Source organism: Rhinoderma darwinii, chromosome 6 (assembly GCF_050947455.1).
Source record: "Rhinoderma darwinii isolate aRhiDar2 chromosome 6, aRhiDar2.hap1, whole genome shotgun sequence".
Lineage (NCBI taxonomy): Eukaryota > Metazoa > Chordata > Amphibia > Anura > Rhinodermatidae > Rhinoderma > Rhinoderma darwinii.
In genome coordinates, this window is record NC_134692.1 from 96,304,728 (window position 1) to 96,328,460 (window position 23,733).

Here is a 23,733-nt window from a genome sequence, read left to right on the forward strand (position 1 = left end):
AGAAGATCAATTTTGGATGTGTTGTTCCATTTAAATACCAGTATAATATGGTACTCCAACTTATGCACTTCAATTCATCATTTTGTAAATAGGACTCCTTGCGAATACCATCCAGAAGATCCGCTGTAACGTATGTTTTTTTTTTATATTAAAAGCACGATCAGATCACGGCACAAGGGAGAGGGAAATTATTCTGCAATATGATTCTCCTTTTAATATCTAAGAAGACATACCTTACAAAGGATCTACCAAAACCTGATGTACAAGGGGCCTAACATCCATAAATCTCCCAAATTGATGAATCTTACTATCCTTGTAAAACTCAATAAATAAAAGAATAATCAGCATATACTCCAATTCACAGGGAGCTTGCCATTACTTAGTTATTCCTAATTCATACATACATCACCTATAGGCTCATATGTTAATAAAACATATATCCCGTGGTATACTTTTTTTTTGTGGGATCCCTCTGTATAGAATAGCATAGTCAACTGTGCTATTCCATACAGTTGAAAAAAAAGTATACCAGCATATACCTTCCCGATGGGTGCCAAGAGGACACTGTTTTGGCACCTGTGAGGGGAATGCAGCTCTATGGATATATTTTTATTGCATGCGCTGGGAGATTTATCTACAAAACAAACAAACTGACTCAGCAAACACTTATATAATATCATATGCCTAATGTATTGCTTACCATAACATATGCCAAGATTTGTGCATAGCAGCTTGGAAAATTTAATAACAAAAGACTAAATTTACATTCTTCTCATTGGTAATTGAGATGGGTCTACCTGCTGGAAGAGAAAGAACAGCCCCATTTAATTTTTGGAAACAGATGTGTTCACATGACTGCTACACATACTGCTAAATATTAGTAAAAAGGAAAACCAGACACTTTTATATGGGGCTTAGGCTCTTTTCTCAGTTGTTTTAGTTCCATCAGGATTCCATTGTCTTTTTGACATTCAGAATATCATATGACTTCCATGGTGTTTTTGTTTTTTTAACATTCTGACTGGGACAGTTTTTGTGTTAACAATTTTCTCAATATGTATTAAAAGTGTTAGTTTTTTATTCCATACATTTTTTGTCTCTATAGGCATCTGATCGGAAAACTTTAGCATCTGTTTCCCCTGATCATTCCAGTAATATACCTGGAGTTTATATTGGTAAATGTAAGTATATTTGATAAAACATGCCTTAGTATAACTGCATTTAAGTACAATTAATGTTAATTTTAATGGGTGAGTTTGTAATGTATTCTAGTTGGTGTTTAGCACATTTTCTTTTTTAAAATTCATGTATGACCTGCCATAGTTCTCACAGTTCAATAGTTTAAGGGTGGCATCTAGTGTCATGGCTTATCTTTAAAATTATCATTGGTAGAATATAACATAATTCAAACAAGATTGGTCAAGCTAGTACAAGCTCCTTAAAGGGGTTGTCCACTTTTTACTTTTTCTATTAACTTATTTATAGAATAGGAAATTATACAGATTTCTAATATATAGTTATTTAAAATTCTGCTAAAATACAGCACAAGAACCAAGTTCAGTACATATATACAGCACCAGCACAAATAAAGCCCAGTACAGAGATCATTTGCAAATTCAGTTTTTCAAGGAGGTTTTCATACTGATGACCTATCCACAGGATAAGTAATCCGTATTTGATCGGTGGGAGTCTGACACCTGGATCCTGCACCGATTAGCTGTTCTCGCACCGTAAGCTACACAGTGGACAGTGCCAGAAGCAGAAGGTTCCGAGCACTGTATAGCGGCCATACTGCAGCTCTGCGCATATTAAAGTGAATTGGAGCAGAGCTGCAGTACTGCAGCACAGCCGCTATATAGTGGTCAGAGTCTACTGCTTCAGGCACTGTGGGCAATGTATGTTGCTGGAGGTGGCTGGAACAGCGAAACGGTGCAGGGTCCGATTGTCCCCACCCATCATATACTGATGACCTATCCTGTGGATAGGTCATCAGTGTGGAAAAACCATCCCATGCCTGGACAACCCCTTTAACCCCCGCCATATAAGTTTGTACAGCATAAAACTACAGATCCCACTATGGCTATTATTATTCTCTCTCTCTCTCTCCCTCTCTCCCTCTCTCCCTCTCCCCATCTCTCCCTCTCTCTCTCCCTCTCTCTCTCTCTCTCTCTCTCCCTCTCTCCCTCTCCCCAATAGTGCATATATCCAAAGGATGCTGCAGCCTGGCTTCCGGTCCAGATGCAATAGCAGAAAAAAAACGGATATCTCTCTGGCACTGCTAGGAGTTCTTTAAAGAGTTTTTAAGTTGTTCAACGAGTCAAATAAACAAGTATCCCCCAACTCTTATTTCCATATGCTTTCTTTTATAAGATAGGACGCGTTTCGAGGCCGGACCGGCGTCTTCCTCAGGTAAAATACAAATGATAAAAGGAGCCCCTTGCAAGGGGTTATATACATACAGAATTATAAAAGAAGTGGAAAAACCTGCCAAAATGGGGCTGAGTCATGATGCCTTGTCATAAAGTTAAAGGTTAATGCAATCACTAAGATTGTTCAAATCTGTCCCAACATCATAGGATGAGAGTTTATGCAGGAAAAAAGAGGATCATTCCAGGGGCGCTGCTGTGTGGTTTATCACCACACAGCAGCGCCCCTGGAATGATCCTCTTTTTTCCTGCATAAACTCTCCTCCCAAGCGGTCCTATTGGATGCCAACTCGGATCTGGCAGCAGCACTGTGGTTTCATTTACATGCCTTTTAACTCCCTACCTAGGTGAGCACAATACCTGTAATACGGCATCATTGTCTCAACTTTACCGATTGATCTGCACAAGGTGGCGCCGTGTTTTTTCTCTCTTTATCCCAACATCATAGGATGTCAGACACTAATGGGGGTTTTACACTGGCCGATTGTCGTGCAGACGAGCGTTCGTACAAGGTTTGTTGCCGATAATTGCCCTGTGTAAACAGGGCAGCGATCTGCAGATGATCGAGCAAACGCTCGATCATCTTCTGATCGTATCATTTTAAAAAAGTAAAATATTATTGGTGTCGGCAGCACATCTCCCTGTGTAAACAGGAAGATGCGCTGCCGACATGATGGTAATGTATGCTCCATGTGACAGGAGTAAACGAGCGCCGATCAACGATGTCTCGTTGATCGCGTTCGCCCTTAACCCCTTAATGACCGGGCCTGAAAAGACCTTAACCCCTTAAGGACGCAGCCTAGTTTGGGCCTTAAGGCTCAGAGCCCATTTTTGAAATCTGACATATTTCACTTTATGTGGTAATAACGTCGGAATGCTTAAACCTATCCAAGCGATTCTGAGATTTTCTCGTGACACTTTAGGCTTCATGTTTGTGGTAAAATTTGGTCGATATATTCAGTGTTTATTGGTGAAAAATTGCAAAATTTAGAGAAAATTTAGAAAAAATTGCATTTTTCAGACTTTAAATGCATCTGCTTGTAAAACAGATGCTTATACCACCCAAAATAGTTACTAGTTCACATTTCCCATATGTCTACTTTAGATTGGCATCGTTTTTGAACATTATTTTATTTTTCTTGGACGTTACAAGGCTTAGAACATCAATTTCTCTTTTTTTCAAAAGCCTTTTTTTTAAGGTACCTGTTCAGTTCTGAAGTGACTTTGAGGGGCCTATGTATTAGAAACCCTGATAAAACACCCCATTTTAAAAACTAGACCCCTCAAAGTATTCAAAACAGCATTTAGAAAGTTTTTTTTAACCCTTCAGGCATTTCACAGGAATTAAAGCAAAGTGGAGGTGAAATTTGCAAATTTCATTTTTCTTGCTGAATTTCAATTTTATTAATTTTTTTTTGTGTAACACAGAAGGTTTTACCAGAGAAACACTACTAAATATGTATTGTCCAGATTCTGCAGTTTTTAGAAATATCCCACATGTGGCTCTAGTGCGCTCGTGGACTAAAACACAAGCCCCAGAAGCAAAGAAGCACCTAGTGGATTTTGAGGCCTCTTTTTTATTAGAATATATTTTAGGCAGCATGCCAGGTTTGAAGAGGTGTTGAGGTGCCAAAAAAGTAGGAATCCCCCATTAGTGACCCCATTTTGGAAACTACACCCCTCAAGGAATTCATTTATGGTTGTTGTTGTTATCATTTTGACCACACAGTTTTTTCACAGCACCTATTTTAATTGGGCTGTGAAATAAAAAAAATTACATGTTTTCCAATAATATGTAGTTTTGGCTGAAAATTTCTTATTTTCACAAGAAATAAAATAGCCCATTCTGTTGCCCATTTTGTCCTGAGTGCGGCAGTACCTCATTTGTGGTGATAAACTGCCGTTTGGGCCCATGGGAGGGCTCAGAAGGAAAGGTCCACCATTTGGCCTACTGGGGATTTTTTTGGTGCGAAGTCATGTATGCAGAAGCCCCTGAGGTACCAGTACAGTTGAAACACCCAAGAAGTGACCCCGTTTTAAAAACAACACCGTTGAGGCATTCATCTAGAGGTGTAGTGAGCATTTTGACCGGAGACATACACCCCATAAACTGTAATGTGGGTTCTCACGGGTACGTCAATTCCCTCAATGTGGCTGTTATCAGCTGCCTGGGCACGCAGCAGGGCTCAGAAGGGAAAGATGAGGGGGATAAGCTGTGCGGAGTGCATCAGGGTAAGCAAAACTGGGGTAGATTAAAAATCTAGGGATCTATGATAAATTTTGAAGCACTCTTTCATACGGAGCCTTAGTTTTTCGGGAAACGTGTCACATTGATATATTGTGTCCTTCCTTATCCCCCTCTTATCGCAGACTTTGTACCTCTTTTGGCTTTTTCCTTTCTTCCCAGTTTGGGGACTTTCTCTTGGAAACTGTTGCCCTGGTACGATGCGTGTGGCCCCGCTTCCAGAAGTACTGGGTGCCCCCCCTTCTTGGTCCCTAAAGATTAGGTTCTTGATAATCACCTCTTGAAATTCCAGGAAAGTTCCCCTCTGGCCTGTACATCGATGTAGCACGTACGCATTGTACAATGCCATCTGTATGATGTGCCCGGCCAGCTTCTTATACCACACCGCATGGCGCTGTAGGGCTTCAGGACTTGATCTGACAAGTCCACCCCTCCCATGTACCTATTGTAGTCCAGGATGCAGTCTGGTTTTGGGGTCTCTGTACTGGTACCTCGTACAGGTACATGGGTACTGGTGTGGCATCTCTCTTGTCTTGTACTGGACACACAATATGTTGCTGCTAGAATGTGCCCTGCTCTCACCCCTTCTGAGTGTTTTACCCTGCAGAGTCTAATGGAGGCCTCTCAGGTTTCTTCTAGCAGTGCCGCATGCCGCAGGACTGGAAGCGAGGCAGTTGAGGAGTGGGACGCTGTATATAAATTATCCAGGTAGAGGTGATAATCCTGGTCCAGCAGTGGGTGCACTAAATCCCACACAATTTTTGCATTAACTCCCAGTAAGGGGGGGGGGGCATTCTGGGGGCTGAATACTGGTGTCCTTCCCTTCATATATCCTAAATTTGTAGGTATAGCCTGATGCACTGTCGCACAGCTTATACATCTTCACGCCATACCTTGCCCTCTTACCCGGCAGGTACTGGCGAAATTGAAGCCTCCCTTTAAAATCTACCAAGGACTCATCAATAGAAATACAATTCCAGGGGGTGTATGCTTGGGAAAACCGGGCACTGAAATGGTCTAATAGGGGTCTCCATTTATACAAACTGTCAAAACTGGGGCCCTCTCGGGGGGGGGGGGGGGCACGGCTCATTATCAGTATAATGTAAGAAGCAAAGTATTGCCTCATTCATTTATTTTTTTAGGTTCCAGTCCAGTTCTGAAGTTGCTTTGAGGGGCCCATATATTAGAAACCCCTATCAAACACCCCATTTTAGAAACTAGACCCCTCAAAGTATTCACAACAGCATTTAGAAAGTTTATGAACCCTTTAGGTGTTTCACGGGAATTTAGAGCAAAGTAGAGGTGAAATTTACATTTTTTTTTTTTGTCATAAAATCCTTTTCATACCATACTTTTTTATAACACAAAAGTTTTTACCAGAGAAACGCAACTCAATACGTATTGCCCAGATTCTGCAGTTTTGAGAAATATCCCACATGTGGCCCTAGTGCGGTAATGGACTGAAGCACCGGCCTCAGAAGCAAAGGAGCACCTAGTGGATTTTGAGCCCTTCTTTTTATTAGGCACCATGTCCGGTTTGAAGAGGTCTTTTGGTGCCAAAACAGTGGAAACCCCCCAAAAGTGACCCCATTTTGGAAACTAGACCCCTTGAGGAATTCATTGTAGTTTTCATGTGGTGCATGCGACTTTTTGATCAGTTTTTATTCTATTTTTAAGTGGCGCAGTGACTAAAAAACAGCAATTCTACTATTGTTTTTTTATTCTATTTTTTTTACAGCGTTCACCGTGCGCTATAAATGACATATTCACTTTATTCTGTGAGGCGATACGATTACAGCGATACCATATGTTTATAGTTCTTTTATGTCTTTATGGCGTTTGCACAATAAAATAAGTTTTGTAAAAAATCATTTACTTTTTGTGTTACCATATTGTAAGAGCCATAACTTTTTTTATTTTTCCATCAATAAAGCCATGCGAGGACTTATTTTTTGCGTAACGAACTGTAGTTTCCATCAGTACCATTTTTAGGTAGAAGCGAATTTTTGATCTCTTTTTATTCAATTTTTTGGGAGGTGAAGTGACCAAACAATTGTGATTCTGGTACGGTTTATTATTATTTTCTTTTACGGCGTTCACCGCGCTGATAAATAACTAAATAATTTTGTAGTTCAGGCCGTTACGGACATGGCGATACCAATTATGTATAGTTTATTTGTTTGTTTGAACGAGACAGCAGCTGTCACAGCTCCTGTATGTGTCGGGAGGACGGCCGAAATGGCCGTTACTCCCGAGAGGTACTATTAGGTCATGGAGCGGGAAGGGGTTAATGACCAGCTAAATTTTTTCGTTTTTGCCTCTCTCCCTTATAGCAGCCATAACTTTTTTATTTTTTCATTGACGTGGCTGTATGAGGCCTTGTTTTATGCGAGAGAAATAGTATGTTTTTCCCCCACAGTTTTGGGGTAACAATTTTTTTTTTTTACGGCGTGAATATAGGAAAAATTGATTCATGCAATTGTTTTTCTTGTTTTTTTTTATCCTGTTCACGGTTCACGCTAAATAACGTGTTAAATTAATTCTTCTGGTTTAATGGTCATATAGATACCTCATATTTGTAGGTTTTTTGTTTTTCTTAAGTGTAGGGGCAATAAAATATATTTTATGCAAAATAATCACTTTTTTGGGGCCTTTTTTTTAATGTTACTTTCTTTTATTTTAATCCCATTAAGGGATAACTTTATTTATAACTTTATTTTTTACTTGTAATGTATTTGCATACTCCTGTATGCGAATACATTACACTGTGTCACTATGACATAGGCTGCTGTTAGGGCAGAACATAGTGTGCCCGAGCAGCAGGCAAACGGAACAGACAGCCCTGGGGTCCTTTGTAGGTCGCCAGGGCTGACTGCAGAGGGATTCGCCGGTCTTTGATCGCATCACCGGAATCCCGGTGATGCGATCAAAGAGGGGGATTGCCTTTGATCATGCCGCGGTCACGAACCACGGCAATCAAAGGATTAAACAGCTGGGGTTGGAATGTTTTGCGACCCCAGCAGTATTTAGGAGTCTTCTCTAGGATGAGGAGCTGTATGTTACAGCTCCTGCTTAGAGGATGAACACTCACACAAGCGCTCATCAGCCTGATCTACAGCGACGCCAAAAGACGTCGCTGTAGACTGGGGACCTGCACCGCCTGACGTCAAAAGACGGTGGGCGGTCAGGAAGGAGTTAAGGATTGTGTCATTTCAGGTATAATCAAAATACAAGACAATCAAGGTTATGTGAATAGAACAGGCAGAATGAATGTCCACATGAGTATTACAATAGTTGTAAGAACAAACCTTTAAATGTGTGAAGGATAATAAATGGGAGTAAGGTATTATAAACCAATGATAGAATAGTATGATCATAGTTAAAACATGTAATCTTCATAGGTAAAGGTATGCACAGATTAAAATATACTTAGACAACACATCAAACACTTGCAATACAGGATCCAAAATCAAAAGTTGGCAAGTAGTGCATATCTTTACCTATGAAGAGTACAGCAGTTATTTAAAGATATGCACCACTTGCCAACTTTTGATTTTGGATCCTGTATTGCAAGTGTTTGATGTGTTGTCTAAGTATATTTTAATCTGTGCATACCTTTACCTATGAAGATTACATGTTTTAACTATGATCATACTATTTTATCATTGGTTTCTAATACCTTACTTGCAATTATTATCTTTCACACAGTTATAGGTTTGTTCTTACACCTATTGTAATCCTCTTGTGGACATTCATTCTGCCTGTTCTATTCACATAACCTTGATTGTCTTGTATTTTGATTATACCTTAAACGACATATTCCTTACGCCTCATGCACACGACCGTTGTGCCACTTGGGCCGTTTCTGACAGCATCTGAGTGGCACCCGATAGTCTTCACGGACCCATTCACTTTAGCACGTGAATCGTGTCTGTGAAAAATGATCAGAGTCTCCGATCCGAGGAAAGATAGGACATGTTCTATCTTTCCTCGGATCACTGACGGGACTCGACCGGCGCACATAGTCGTGTGCATGAGGCGTTAATGTCTGACATCCTACGATGTTGCAACAGATTTGAACAACCTTAGTGATGGCATTAACCTTTAACCTTATGACAAGGCATCATGACTCAGCCCCTTTTTGGCAGGTTTTTCCACTTATTTTATAATTCTGTATGTATATAGGATCCTTGACTCTTTGGGTATGTGCACACACACTAATTACGTCCGTAATTGACGGACGTATTTCGGCCGCAAGTACCGGACCGAACACAGTGCAGGGAGCCGGGCTCCTAGCATCATAGTTATGTACGACGCTAGGAGTCCCTGCCTCTCTGCAGGACAACTGTCCCGTACTGTAATCATGTTTTCAGTACGGGACAGTAGTTCCATGGAGAGGCAGGGACTCCTAGCATCATACATAAGTATGATGCTAGGAGCCCGGCTCCCTGTACTGAGTTCGGTCCGGTACTTGCGGCCGAAATACGTCCGTCAATTACGGACGTAATTAGTGTGTGTGCACATACCCTTAGACTCGTTGAACAACTTAAAAACTCCTTAAAGAACACCTAGCAGCGCCAGGGGGAAATCCGTATTTTTTCTGCTATTTCTTCTCTAAGCTAGTTGTCTCAATATACTATAGATGTGTAGATACTATTATGCATCTAAGTAATTGGTGTTCAAATAGTAAATTACGATCTACTATGCCTCCAAGTGGGGACCTAGAGATCTTTATGTTAGGCCAACAAGCTGTTCTGCTGCTTGCTTCAACATAGGGGTACAAATACACAGGATGGATACATTGTGTAAAAGTACACAGCGTATCCGTCCTGGCAGCCATAGGGAATTCTGCCTAAAAAGCCGCACCAAATTTATTGGCTGCGACAGTCACATGGGATGAAACGTCATCCCATGAGTCCTGGCTGCACTCAGAACAAAGTATTGCGTCACTAGGACAACGGCCGCGGGTAAGTATAAGCTTTTTATTTATTCATTTTAACTTCAAATAAACAATTTTTTTCTCATTTGTGTTTTTTGCGGTGGAATCGCAGCATTTCCACCGCAAAAGTTGCAACACCTAGCACTTTGTTGCGGGTTTTACCTGCCCATTGGGGAAAACCCGCAACAGAAAAGCAACAATTCTGCAGCATAAATTGACAGGCTTAAAAAACTACACCGCAGGTCAATTTATGAACAGATTTTCGGCTGATTTTTTTCCTGCTGTGCAAGGATGAGATTTGTTTACATTTGTTCAGATCTCACCCACACTGCTCCAACTGTACTGCGCTGCCCTGTATGTTCTGTGTCACGACCAGTGAGATGTGGACCCACTGGGCTACTCCACCGGTGAGAGTAGCAGCTGGCAGCAGATAACAAGACACAGGCAGGTAGCGGGTAACTGGTCACAGGCAGGTAGCAGGCGGGTGGCGGACTACTGGATGCAGGCTGTTGCCGAATTGCAATAGCAGACAGGATACAGGCTGGCAACGGACAACTGGATACAGGCTGTTAACTGATAGCCATTGCAGACAGGATACAGGCTTATAACTGGTAGCAGCAGCAGACAGGATACAGGATTATAACTGGTACCAATAGCAGACAGGATAAGGTGCATACAGGAACCTTTGCTGGATTACTCTAGGTTGTTCCAATATTGCTCAAGCAGGGTGTGTCCAGTGAAGCAGACTCATATACCTGGTGATTGACAGGCATAGGCTGGGGATGGATTTGGATGCGCGCGCTGGCCCTATATAGGATGTGTAAAGTGAGAGCACGCCAGCCCTATAGTCAGACCCAGCAACAGAAGGAAGTGCACAGCAGAGTGAAGATCCAGGAACCGAACAAAGTGTATCAAAGGTAATCTGACTGTTGTGTTTGCTGTGAGCGGTAGTACCCCAACGAGCACAGAGTGCCGGCGTTACAGTACCCCCCTTACTCCCCCTCTTCTCAGGTTCAGAGTGGAGAATAGCTAGAGCATTGACATCTTCATAATCAGTCTTCCCAATCAACTTCTTCACAGTCAAGGATGTCCTCAAATTCATCAGAACCAATATCTTCTCAATCAGCTTCCTCAGAGTCTGAAATGTCCTTAAAGAGAACCTTTCACCTGCCCATACATGTGCAGCTGTATCTCACTATACAGATGTAGCCATATTTAACTTTATTCTGATAACTTGCTGCAGCGTGATATCACACAATAAAAGCCATTGAAAAGTCAAGATAAGCGATCTCGCCATTGCTTACTTAATGCGTTAAAAGTTAAAAGTCAAGGTAAAGACGGCAACATCTGTACACTGTTTTCCTATCTTTCTCCGTTATGTTGATATCGGTGCCATTATATTTGGTGCCCAATATTTTTTTTTTAAAGCCTGAACTGTCAATAGGGCATGTAGATGGCAAGGGGGTGTGTAACATCGCTCTGACACTGTCCAATTCGCTACGCGCAGCTGCGTTGCCACCACGGAACAGAAGAGGAGAAGAAGAATGTGAATTCTTCTTCTGTTCCATGGCGGGGGGTGTATCATCGGCAGTGGCATCGGAGCTGAGCTGCATCTCGCAAGAGATCACACAGTCTTGTCGTCCTTGTCTGCCAAGAGCTGAAAAGTGAGAGCGCGCACCCGCATGCTCTCACAGCTCTCCTCTCTCCAGCTCTTGCTGTGACACTGTCCGTAGCTGATTGGACAGGGTCACAGCGATGGTACACGCCTCCTTGCCAATTACACACCGCATCGACAGTTCAGTGGGTTAGTTAAATATCGGCCGCCAAATATAACTGCACAGATATCTAAATAACGGAGAAAGATAGGATTTTTTTTTGTAGTGAGACAGGGTTTGTACAGCTCTGCTTATTAAATGGTGCACTCATGGAGGCAGCATAAGACCCCAAGGTCTTCACAAGTCACTAGGGAACAGAGACAAACTGAACAAAGGCCAACTGAAAAGAAAATATAAGTTTCCCACTGCTGCAGGAGCAGTAATCTCTTGTATGCCCCTAATAGGGACAGGAAAAACACTGAGGTGGGGAGGGGCTATTTAAACTTTTGTATGTTCCTGTCCCTTATAGGGGTGGAGATTCAACCTCCTGTGTGCTGTCATGGAGGGTGGAATTGAGAAAGTGTAATGGATAACCATCTGTGGCTGCTATCACTATTATGAGAATACTGGGGCATCTGAAAAACGGATACGAAAAGCATTTGCAGCAGCATTTTCTGCGCACCACATCTGCATATCCCGGGTCGCCTGGTAGATCACCTAGCTCAGGCTTTTCAAAAAGTAGATCCCATACTGAAAAAGTTTGGTCACTCCTTATTTAAGTTAATAGATAATTTTGGGGCAATTCTAAGGCTTGGCTTACTTTTGCCCCAGAAGGCTTTAACATAGTTTAGAGTTAAAGGGGTGTCTCAACACCCTACAACATTTTGGCCCATATACATATATGTATTAAAAATGCACACTAGCTGTGCATGCAAAAACCTCCTAAGTGTTTTCCTCTCTTCAATTGGGACCTCTATTACAGGAACACGTTGTCAGAATGGGCGGTCCAGTCTTGCGGTCCATGTGACTGCTCGCGCCTGTTGGGAACTACATTTCTAAGTTGTTCCTTGCTCTCCACTAAGTGTACTGTACACCTACGGCAAGAAGCAAAACTGTATGGCAATGCAAGTGCCGTGTGAACTGCGCATGCTTGCCCTGTGCAGTAAGAATGGCGAGACCACACATGTGGCATTTCACTGCACAGAGCAAAGAAGAGAGCTGCTATATTGACAAAGCGGTGAGGATCTGCGGATGCTCGGCCTGCAGAAAAAGGACTACGCTAGGAAGTAACAGTGAGCAACCAGGTAATATACTTTGGGATGGGGTATTTCATAGGGTAATATTTTTTAACAGGTTAATGATTTGTATTTGCAAAATTTAATGCATTTATGACTGATTGAATGGTCCATGATTATGATGTTGGAAATACCCCTTTAAACTTAATATTTTTCAATAACTGAATCAATAGAAACATACTGATGTTTGTCTGATTTCTCATTTGACTGTGGAACCTTACATAAAGTTTATTAATTTAATATTTTTCAAGGTCTTCAGTTAAACTTTACTATGACATGGGGAGACCTGCATTACCTTGGCCTTACAGGACTTGAAATTGTCGGACCAGATGGTGAAGCATTGCCTCTAAACATGAATTATATGTCAGCCTCACCTCTAGATCTCAGTGTGCTTCCTGAGCACCAAGATGACAGCAGGACTTTAGACAAGTATGTTAATACTATACTATTATGCTTGAATTGTACTTGTTCTTTCATATTATATATATTCTGTTGAAGCATAAGACTAAGGAGGAATAATTCTTACGTGTTTTTGGAGCTCCAGTATGTACCGTATTTTAACATCTTATTCTGTAGGTGTCACGATGTGACAGAACTTTAGTTAGTATATCAGCAGCTTCTTTTATTTAGGCTATGTACACCTTTGAACCCAAATTATTTTTAATTAAACAATGTTTTAGATAATTTAAAGCAACTTTTAAATTGACTTTAATTTAAAAAAATAAATAAATTTTAAGATACAGCTTCTATGTATCTTGTATATATAGAAGCTGTATCATTCCATCAAAGCCAATTCCGTCATCAACTCAGAGACACGCAAGACCAGCTTTCAGCTGAGCCGTCAGTCTAGCTGACCTGACTGAATTGGCTATGACAGAATGATACAGCTTCTATGTATACAAGATACATAAAAGCTGTATCTTGAAAAGTTAAAAAACAAAATTAAAGTAAATTTTAACGTTTCTTTAAATTATGTAAAACATTGTTTTATAAAAAAAAATTGGGTTCAGAGGTGTACATAGCCTTTGAATTATTTTCCTTCTGAGAATATGAGGGGACATGTAAGGAAAATACGTGGGTTTGATAGAATTCTTCTTTTCAGACATTTTTCAGCATTTCTTAAATCTAGCACATACTAGTTTAGGTATTCTGGTAGTTTGCCACTTCTTTTTTTTGCATTATTGACTGAAAGTAGAAGAGTGAGTAGAGATAGCTTTTTTTTTGTTTGTTTTTTAATCGGAGGAATATTTTAATTAGTTCACTTAGTAATTGTTGCATAGTTTTAGGTTTGAATTATTTTATTAGTGGGCAGTAACTACTTTTTATTGGACTGCACGTTTTCCCAGATAGTCTGTGCCCTTGAAGGACTTCTTTCACAGAGATAAAACTTAATTTGGTAATGAAGGTTTTCCTCCGATAACTCTAGCTCCTGCTGCCAATTCTGGCTCAGCTCTGTAGATTCAAACCTTTTAGGCTAGGTTCACATCCATGTTGTGCGTCAGCGTTTGGCAAATACGGGAAAATCTCCTGACGTATGTGTCTACATGTCCGTAGACTTTCATTAGGCAAACCTATGCTGAATGAGTGTCCTCTTGAAATTTGTTTACTTGGTATATACAGTGCATTTGGAAAGTCTTTAGACCCTTTACATTATTTTCACATTATGTTATGTTGTGGCCTTCTGTTAAAATATTTTATTTTTTTAGGTTTTTCCACATCATTCTGCACTCAATACCTATTAACCCCTTAATGACCGGGCATGTTTGTACCTTAATGACCAAGCCAGATTTGTCAAATCTGGTATGTCTGACTTTATCAGAGAATAACTCTGTGAAAGTTTTGAATATCCAAGTAATTCTGACATTGTTTTTTCGTCACATGTTGTACTTTATTTTAGTGGTAAAAGTAGACTGATACGATTTGCGGAAATTAATTAAAAAATAGAAAAATGGAAGAAATTTTGTAAAAATTACCATTTTCCCCTATTTTTAACTGCAATATGTCACATATGTACACAAATACTGTACAATTTTTTAAATTAAATATATATTTCTATCTCTTTACTCTATTTTGGCAGCACTTTTGAAAAAATAAAATAAATTTTCCGCAATTTAGAGGACTTACAATTTGAATAATAATTTTATAAATTTTGAAGTACATTTTGTTTTCGTGCACCAAGCCAGGTTTTCAGAGGCTCATAGGTCTCAGAGTGATGGAAACCCCCACAAATGACCCCATTTAGAAAACTAGACCCCTTAAGGTATTTACCTAGGGGTATAGTAAGTATTTTGACCCCACAGTTTTTTGCTAAATTTAATACATAGCAGGTGAAAAAAATAATAATTTCACTTTTTTTCATAAAAGTATCAGTTTGAAGACCAATTTCTTTGTAAAGCGACCATGAGAATGAAGAAACACACTACAAAATCTATCACCCTGTTTCTCCTGTTTTCAAAAATACCAACATTGTGGCCCTAATGCGCTGCCTGGACACACGGCTGGACCCAAAAGGAAGGGAGCACCCGGAGGCTTTCAGGACTCATATTTTGCTTGAAAATGTTTTAGGCCCCACTGTACATTTGGAGAGGCTTTGAGCTACAGAACGATAGAAACTCCCCATAAACGACCCCATTTAGAAAACTAGACCCCATAACGTAATTATTTAGGTGTATAGTAAGTGTTTTGACCCCACAGTTCTTTGCTAAATTTAATGCATATCAGGTGAAAAAAATAATAATTTCACTTTTTTCATAAAAGTATTCGTTTGAAGACCGATTTCTTTGTAAAGCGAACATGAAAATGAAGAAACACACCCCAAAATCTATCATCCCTCTTTCTCCTGTTTTCAAAAATACCCACATTGTCGCCCTAATACGCTGCCTGGACACACGGCAGGACCCAAAAGGAAGGGAACACCCGGAGGCTTTCAGGACTCATATTTTGCTTGAAAATGTTTTAGGCCCCACTGTACATTTGGAGAGGCTTTGAGCTGCCATAACGATAGAAACTCCCCATAAACGACCCCATTTCGAAAACTAGACCCCTTAAGGTATTTATCTAGGGGTATAGTTAGCATTTTGACCACACAGGTTTTTCGCTAAATATATTGGAATTAGTCTGTAAAAATTAAAATGTACTTTTTTTCTGAAACAACATAGAAATTTTTATTATTTACAAGGAATAACGAAGAAAATGCACCCCAACATTTGTAAAGCAATGTCTCCCGATTACGACAATACCCCATATGTGGTAATAAACTGCTGTTTTGACCCACAGCAGGGCTCAGAAGGGAAGGAGCGCCATTTGGATTTATGATTTTGCTGGAATGGTTTTCGGTGCCATGTCGCATTTGCAATGCACTGGAGGGACCAAAACAGTGGAAACCCACCAAAAGTGACCCCATTTTGGAAAAACCTTCAAGGAATTTTTCTAGGGGTATAGTGAGCATTTACACCCCACGGGTCTTTTGCAGAGTTTATTGGAATTAGGGCGCGAAAATTAATATTAACATTTTTTCCACTAAAATGTTGCATTTTCTCATTTTCACAAGGTATAAAGGAGGAAAAAAACAACCATTTTTTATAAAGCAATTTCTCCCGAGTACGGAAATACCCCACATGTGGTCAAAAGTTTTTTCATTAGAAATGAATTAACCCTTTCGGGACTGATCCATTTTTTGCTTTCATATTTTAGATTTTCACTCCCCGCTTTCCAAGAGCCATAACTTTTTTATTTTTCCATCAATAGAGTGGTGTGAGGGCTTATTTCTTGCGGAAGGAGCTGCAGTTTTTATTGGTACCATTTTTTGGTACATAAAAAGTGATTCAAAAGTTGTATTACATTTTTTTTTTAGAGCGAAGGTGGCAAAAAAAATAAATAGCGATTTTGGCGGTTTCAATTATTACATTTTTTTAAGGTGTTCACTGTGCAAATTAAATATTGGTATATTGTAATAGTTCGGACTTTTACGGACATAGCGATACCAATTTTGTTCATTTTTTTACATTACTTTAGAAGAAAAATGCGAAAAGGTGTTTTGTTTTTTTAACTTTAAAAAAAAAAATTCTCACTACTAATAACTATAATTCTTCTACACATTTTATTAATCAATCCCCTTAGGGGACTTGATCCAGCGATCATTGGATCACTGGTACAATATACTGCAATACTAATGTATTGCAGTATATTGTTATTCTTACAGGCTTCTGTAACAGAGCGATCGCTGTACCTGTCCGTTAGTACCGAGGGGACCTGCTGTAATACACAGCTGACACCCGCAGCGTATGGAGCGGGCTCAGCACGTGAGCCCGCTCCAGACATCAACCGCTGCACCATGACGGGCAATTAAGTCATAGTGCGCAAAGGAGTTAATGCGCAGCGGATGGTTCAAAGTGAAAATTGCAATTTTCCACTGATACGCCATTTTAGTGCATAATATGTTGTGCCCAGTTTGTGCCACAGAAGACAAATACCTCATAAAACGTTAAGCGGGTTCTCTCAGGTATGGCGACGCCATATGTGTGGGCGCAAACTGCTGCTTGGGCACGCTGCAGACCTCAGAAGGGAGGGACGCCATTTTGCTTTTGGAGCGCAGATTTTGCTTGGTAGTTTTTCTGTTTTGGGTTTCGCTGGTATTTCAGTTTATAATGTGGGGGTATGTGTAATCTGTGCGGAGTACGTCAGGGCATAATAAGAGGGTATGATAATGGGGTAAATAAATAATAATCCGCAGATATGTGGCCAGTGTTGCACTGATAAATTGCACCCGATCTTATCCACTTTTCGACACTGCACATTTTGCATCGCCATATTCTGAAAGCCAGAACTTTTTTTATTTTTTCACCACCGGAGCCCTGTGAGGGCTTATTTGTTGCGGGACAATCTGTCGTTTTCATTGGTACCATTTTGGGGTACATGCGATTTTTTTTTATCACTTTTTATTCAATTTTTTTGCAATCCTGAGCAAAAAACAGGAATTCTGACACAGTTTTTTAGGTTTTCTTTTTGCGGCGCTCACCGTACGCTATAGGTGACATTTTTACTTTATTCTGCGTGTTTGTACGATTACGGCGATACCAGATGTATATAGGTTTGGTCCTTTTTTTTAGCGTTTGCGCAATAAAATGACTTATTTATAAAAAAAAAAATTTCTGTGGCACCATATTCTGAGAGCCGTAATTTTTTAATTTTTTTGTCAAAAAAGCTGTGTAAGGGCTTGTTTTTTGCGGGACGGATAGAAGTTTTTATTGGTACTATTTTCAGGTACATACGACTTTTTGATCACTTTTTATTCTTTATTTAGGGAGCGGTGGTGACCAAAAAAATTGCGATTCTGTCGTAGTTTTTTATTGATTTTTTTTGGGGTGTTCATCGTGCGGGAAAAATAACATTATAGTTTTATAGTTGGGGTCGTTACGAACGCGGTGATACCAAATATGTGTACTGTAATTTTTTTTCTATAATAATTTAAGTCTTATTATAGGGCAAAAAAGCATTTAGTGTTTATAGAACTTATAACTTTTATTTTTACACTTTTTTTAAAACCTTTTTATTACTTTTTTTTACTTTTTTAACTTGTCCCACTAGGTGACATTTAGACTTGCAGCTTTGATCGCTGCTAGAGTACATTACACTACACACGTAGTGTAATGTACTCTAACTGTCATTGTGACGTTACTGTCACACTGACCGGAAGCAGAGGAGGAACGGCCGGAGGCTGTTCCTCCGAGGCTTCCGTACATGGCAACCCGGAGGTCATTATCTGACCTCGATTGCCGTGACAAGCATCGGTAGCCCCCACGATCACTTCGTGGGGGCTGCTGATGTGCTTCAAACCACTTAAATGCGGCGACGGCAATCCGTCGCCGCACTTAAGGGGTTAACTGCCGAAAGCAGCGGCGATGGTCCGCTGTCCGGCGAGACTGATGTCTCAGCTGTCTAGGACAGCTGTCAGCGCGGGTCTGTTACTCTGTGTTTACACAGAGTGACAGTTTGAAATGCGGACGAAAATGAACGTCATGGTGCGGGAACTAGCAGCCGACCATGACGTTCATTTTCGTCCTTGGTCGTTAAGGGTTTAATGACAAAGTGAAAACAGAATGTTAGTAATCTTTGCTAATTTATTGATAAGAAAAAACTAAAATATTGCATTGACATAAGTATTCAGATGCTTTACTCAGTACTTCGTTGAAGCACCTTTGGCAGCGATACCAGCCTCCAGACTTTTTGGGTATGATATCACAAGGTTTGCACACATGGATTTGGAGATTTTCTGTTATTCTTCTCTGCAGATCCTCTCAAGCTCTGTCAGTTTGGATGGCACCGTCGGTGGACAGCCATTTTCAGGTCTCTCTGTTCGATTGGGTTCAAGTCAAGGCTCTGGCTGGGCTAGTCAAAGACATTCACAGAGTTGTCCCTAAGCCTCTCCTGTGTTGTTTTGGCTGTCTGCTTAGGGACATTGTCTTGTTGGAAGGTGAACCTTCGGCCCAGTCTGAGGTCTAGAGCACTCTGGATCAGGTTTTCATTAAGAATATCTCTGTACTTTGCTCCATTCATCTTTCCCTCAACCTTGACCAGTCTCCTTGTCCCAGTTGCTGAAAGACACCCTCACAGCATGATGCTGCCACCACCATGCTTCACTGTAACGATGGTATTGGGCAGGTGATGAGCAGTGCCTGGATTCATCCAGACATGATGCTTAGAATTGAGGCCAAAAAGTTCAATCTTGGTTTTATCAGACCACTGAATCTTGTTTTCAACTGTCTGAGAGTCCTTTAGGTGCTTTTCTGCAAACTCCAGGCAGGCCCTTATGTGTCTTTTACTGAGGAGAGGCTTCTTTCTGGCCACTCTGTCATAAAGCCTATAAAGCCAGGTTGGTGTTCTGGAAGTTTCTCCCATCTGCACACAGGATCTTTGAAGCTGAGCCAGAGTGACTATTGGGTTCTTGGTCATAATATTTGTTACTAGTGCATTGTGCACTTACATTGTCACTATCACCTCGGTAATATAATGGTCGAGATATATGTACAGAGTCTGCCTATTATTGCTCTAGTCTCAGTATAGTTGTGATATCTGGTGTGGTATTATTTTATATTGTTTTTGTTATTTTTATTTATTTATGTTTTGTATTTTTATTTTTATATATTTTTTATGTAAGCTATTTTTAATAAATATGATATTTTATTATTTCATTATCCACATCGGATATGTTTAGGCACTTTCGTTTCCAAGTGTCACCCCCTCGTTTATAAGTTCGTTTTCAAATTCACAGTGCATAGAGGAAATGTACCCCGTGCACTGCCATTTATAACCTGAAAACTGAGCAAATGTGTTCATTCAGCAACCCCAGATAGCCGTGCTGCATTTATTGCAGGTGAATTGATATTTGCTGTATAGCACGGTCGGTGGTGTGATTTCAAGGTTGTTGTGCTGAAGTACTCTCTGTCTGAAAGGAGTTTCCTACAGCACACTTGATAGTCCAGTTGCCGTAGGAGCCCTGATAAGGGCTATTAGCTCGTACCAGTTACCAAGTATAAAGCCCTACGCGTTTCATTACTAAAGGTAATTCATCAGGGGCCTGCAGATTTACACTGTATGATAGTTAGAGCGAACAATGTCTAAAAGGCATCTATTCATGCCTAACGTGGGTCCAGATGGCTAGCAATCTGGACCCACGTTAGGCATGAATAGATGCCTCTTAGACATTGTTCGCTGTAACTATCATACAGTGTAAATCTGCAGGCCCCTGATGAATTACCTTTAGTAATGAAACGCGTAGGGCTTTATACTTGGTAACTGCTCCGTGGGCTTGTAAAACAAGTGTTTTGTATATCAAGTGGAGTTACAAAAACCGGAGTTAAAAAGAGGAGTTAAAGCCCCAGTAAGTACTCTTCTTTTCTTTTTGCATTAACAACTGTTCGCTGTTTTTTTGTAACTCGGATAATGGACAGCAAGATTGGAGGTTTTCTTCAGTGCACAGTTTGCCATATGTATGCACGACTGGAGCCTGAGTTCCAGGGTGAATACCTCTGTGGCAGATGTGAGCATGTTGGTCACCTGGAAGCTCGCATTAGAGATCTGGAGGAGCAAAATGCAATACTGAGGGTGATAGACAATCTTGAGCGAAGCATGCTGCTCACGGAGCATGCAGTTAGTGGGTTAGAACTGGAGGGTGAAGACATGGGTGAGCAGGATCAGGCAAGTAGCTGGGTTGATGTAGTTAGGGGCAGTAGAAAGGGATCCAAGAAAAGGAAGGTCAATCCTGTTTCTGACATTCCAAGCAAAATTGCTAAGTTGGGTGATGATGCGAGAGTGTCAGTCTCAGAAATGGCAGCCCTAGTGGATACTGATCTCCCTAATAGCCGGGAGAACAGCCCAGCTAGTAATCGGCGGGATGGTAATGCAGGTAAGCCAAGGCAATTGATAGTCGTAGGGGATTCTATAATCAGGAAGACAGATAGAATAATTTGTCACCAAGACCACCTCAACCGAATGGTTTGCTGTCTCCCTGGTGCCAGGGTTCGGCATGTGGTGGAACGGGTGGACAAATTGCTGGGAGGGGCTGGTGATGATCCAGCTGTTGTGGTCCATGTCGGTACCAACGACAGAATAAATGGTAGGTGGAGGAGCCTTAAGAATAATTTTAAAGAACTAGGCTACAAGCTGAAGGGAAGGACCTCCAAGGTTGTATTCTCAGGAATACTGCCTGTGCCATGCGCATCACAGGAAAGACAGCGGGAGCTCAGGGAGCTAAATGCATGGCTTAATTCTTGGTGTAGAGGAGAAGGCTTTGGGTTCCTAGAGCACTGGACTGACTTTTCATTGGGGTACAAACTGTATTCTGCAGATGATTTGCACCTAAATGGAAGGGGGTCCGCTGTGCTGGGGGAGAGCATTTTAGCTGGGGTGGTGGAGTATTTAAAATAGGGCTGAGGAGGGAGGTCAATGTAGAAAAAAAAGGGGTAGTGAGGTTAGAGAGGGGTCAGACTATATTGGTGGGGGGAGAAACAGAATGTGGGGAGAGGACTAGACAACAGGATAAGGAGATCCTTTTTTTACAAAACAGCAGTGTAAATAAAAATGCCCAAATAATGTCAAATCACATTTCTGATAAAAGTGAAAAACTGAAAGGCAAGTTAAAGTGTATGTTCACAAATGGCAGAAGTCTAGCAAGCAAAATGGGGGAGCTGGAGGCCTTGGTACTGGAAGAAAATATAGCTATAGTTGGTGTTACTGAAACATGGCTGGACTCTTTCACATGACTGGGCTGTAAATCTACATTGTTTTACACCGTTTCGGAAAGACAGGACAAATAGGAAAGGCGGTGGTGTATGTCTGTATGTGAGAAGTGATATGAAGGCGAGTGTGAAAGAGACAATAGTGGGTGAATACTGTCAGGAGGTTGAAACCTTGTGGGTGGAACTAGAAAGGGAGGTAAACACTGAAAAAATTACTTTTGGTGTAATCTATAGACCCCCCCCAATATAACTGAGGAGATGGAAGGTCAGCTATATAAACAGATGGAGCGGGCTGCACAGGCGGGTACTGTAGTGATAATGGGAGATTTTAATTTCCGGGATATTAATTGGTGTCATGGTTCGGCTTCAACTGCAAAAGGGACACATTTCCTCAACCTGTTGCAGGAAAATTTTATGGGCCAGTTTGTGGAAGACCCGACTAGAGGTGAAGCTCTGTTGGATCTGGTCATTTCTAATAATGCAGATCTTGTTGGGAATGTCAATGTTCATGAAAACCTCGGTAACAGTGATCACAATATAGTTACATTTTACCTATACTGTAAAAAACAAACGCAGGCTGGAAGGGCAAAAACATTTAATTTTAAGAAATCCAATTTCCCCAGGATGAAGGCTGCAATTCAAGATATAGACTGGGAAGAACTAATGTCAAATAATGGGACAAATGATAAATGGGAGATTTTCAAATCTACTTTGGGTAATTATAGTGCAAAATTTATTCCTATAGGTAACAAGTATAAACGACTAAAATTAAATCTCACATGGCTTACACCTTCTGTGAAAGGGGCAATACATGACAAAAAAAGGGCATTTAAAAAATACAAATCTGAGGGTACATCTGCAGCCTTTGTAAAATATAAAGAGCTTAAAGAGGCTCTGTCACCAGATTTTGCAACCCCTATCTGCTATTGCAGCAGATAGGCGCTGCAATGTAGATTACAGTAACGTTTTTATTTTTAAAAAGCGAGCATTTTTGGCCAAGTTATGACCATTTTCGTATTTATGCAAATGAGGCTTGCAAAAGTACAACTGGGCGTGTTGAAAAGTAAAAGTACAACTGGGCGTGTATTATGTGCGTACATCGGGGCGGGTTTACTACTATTACTAGCTGGGCGTTGTGTATAGAAGTGTCATCCACTTCTCTTCACAACGCCCAGCTTCTGGCAGTGCAGCACTGTGACGTCACTCACAGGTCCTGCATCGTGTCGGCACCAGAGGCTACAGATGATTCTGCAGCAGCATCGGCGTTTGCAGGTAAGTCGATGTAGCTACTTACCTGCAAATGCTGATGCTGCTGCAGAATCAAGTGTAGCCTCTGGTGCCGACACGATGCAGGACCTGTGAGTGACGTCACAGTGCTGCACTGCCAGAAGCTGGGCGTTGTGAAGAGAAGTGGATGACACTTCTATACACAACGCCCAGCTAGTAATAGTAGTAAACACGCCCCGATGTACGCACATAATACACGCCCAGTTGTACTTTTACTTTTCAACACGCCCAGTTGTACTTTTGCAAGCCTCATTTGCATAAATACGAAAATGGTCATAACTTGGCCAAAAATGCTAGTTTTTTAAAAATAAAAACGTTACTGTAATCTACATTGCAGCGCCTATCTGCTGCAATAGCAGATAGGGGTTGCAAAATCTGGTGACAGAGCCTCTTTAATAAAATCTGTAAAAATGTAATCAAATTAGCAAAAATACAAAATGAAAGGCAGGTGGCCAAGGATAGTAAAACAAATCCCAAAAAATTCTTTAAGTATATAAATGCTAAAAAGCCAAGGTCTGAACATGTAGGACCCCTAGATAGTGGTAATGGGGAGTTGGTCACAGGGGATCAAGAGAAGGCAGAGTTACTAAATGGGTTCTTTAGCTCTGTATATACAACTGAAGAAAGAGCAGCTGATGTAGCCGGTGCCAGTGCTGTTAATATATCAGTTGATATACTGAATTGGATGAATGTAGATATGGTCCAAGCTA

At 40.8% G+C, this 23,733-nt stretch overlaps 1 protein-coding gene across 2 annotated transcripts in view; it reads left to right on the plus strand.

The window, feature by feature from the left end:
• Window positions 1-23,733, plus strand: part of KATNIP (katanin interacting protein) — a 361,314-nt gene that overhangs the window by 203,070 nt on the left and 134,511 nt on the right. For both annotated transcript variants that reach the window (XM_075830061.1, XM_075830062.1), the window contains 2 exons: window positions 1,106-1,181; window positions 12,752-12,929. In XM_075830061.1, the coding sequence (XP_075686176.1) occupies window positions 1,106-1,181; window positions 12,752-12,929 (254 nt within the window). The remainder of the gene's footprint in view (window positions 1-1,105; window positions 1,182-12,751; window positions 12,930-23,733) is intronic.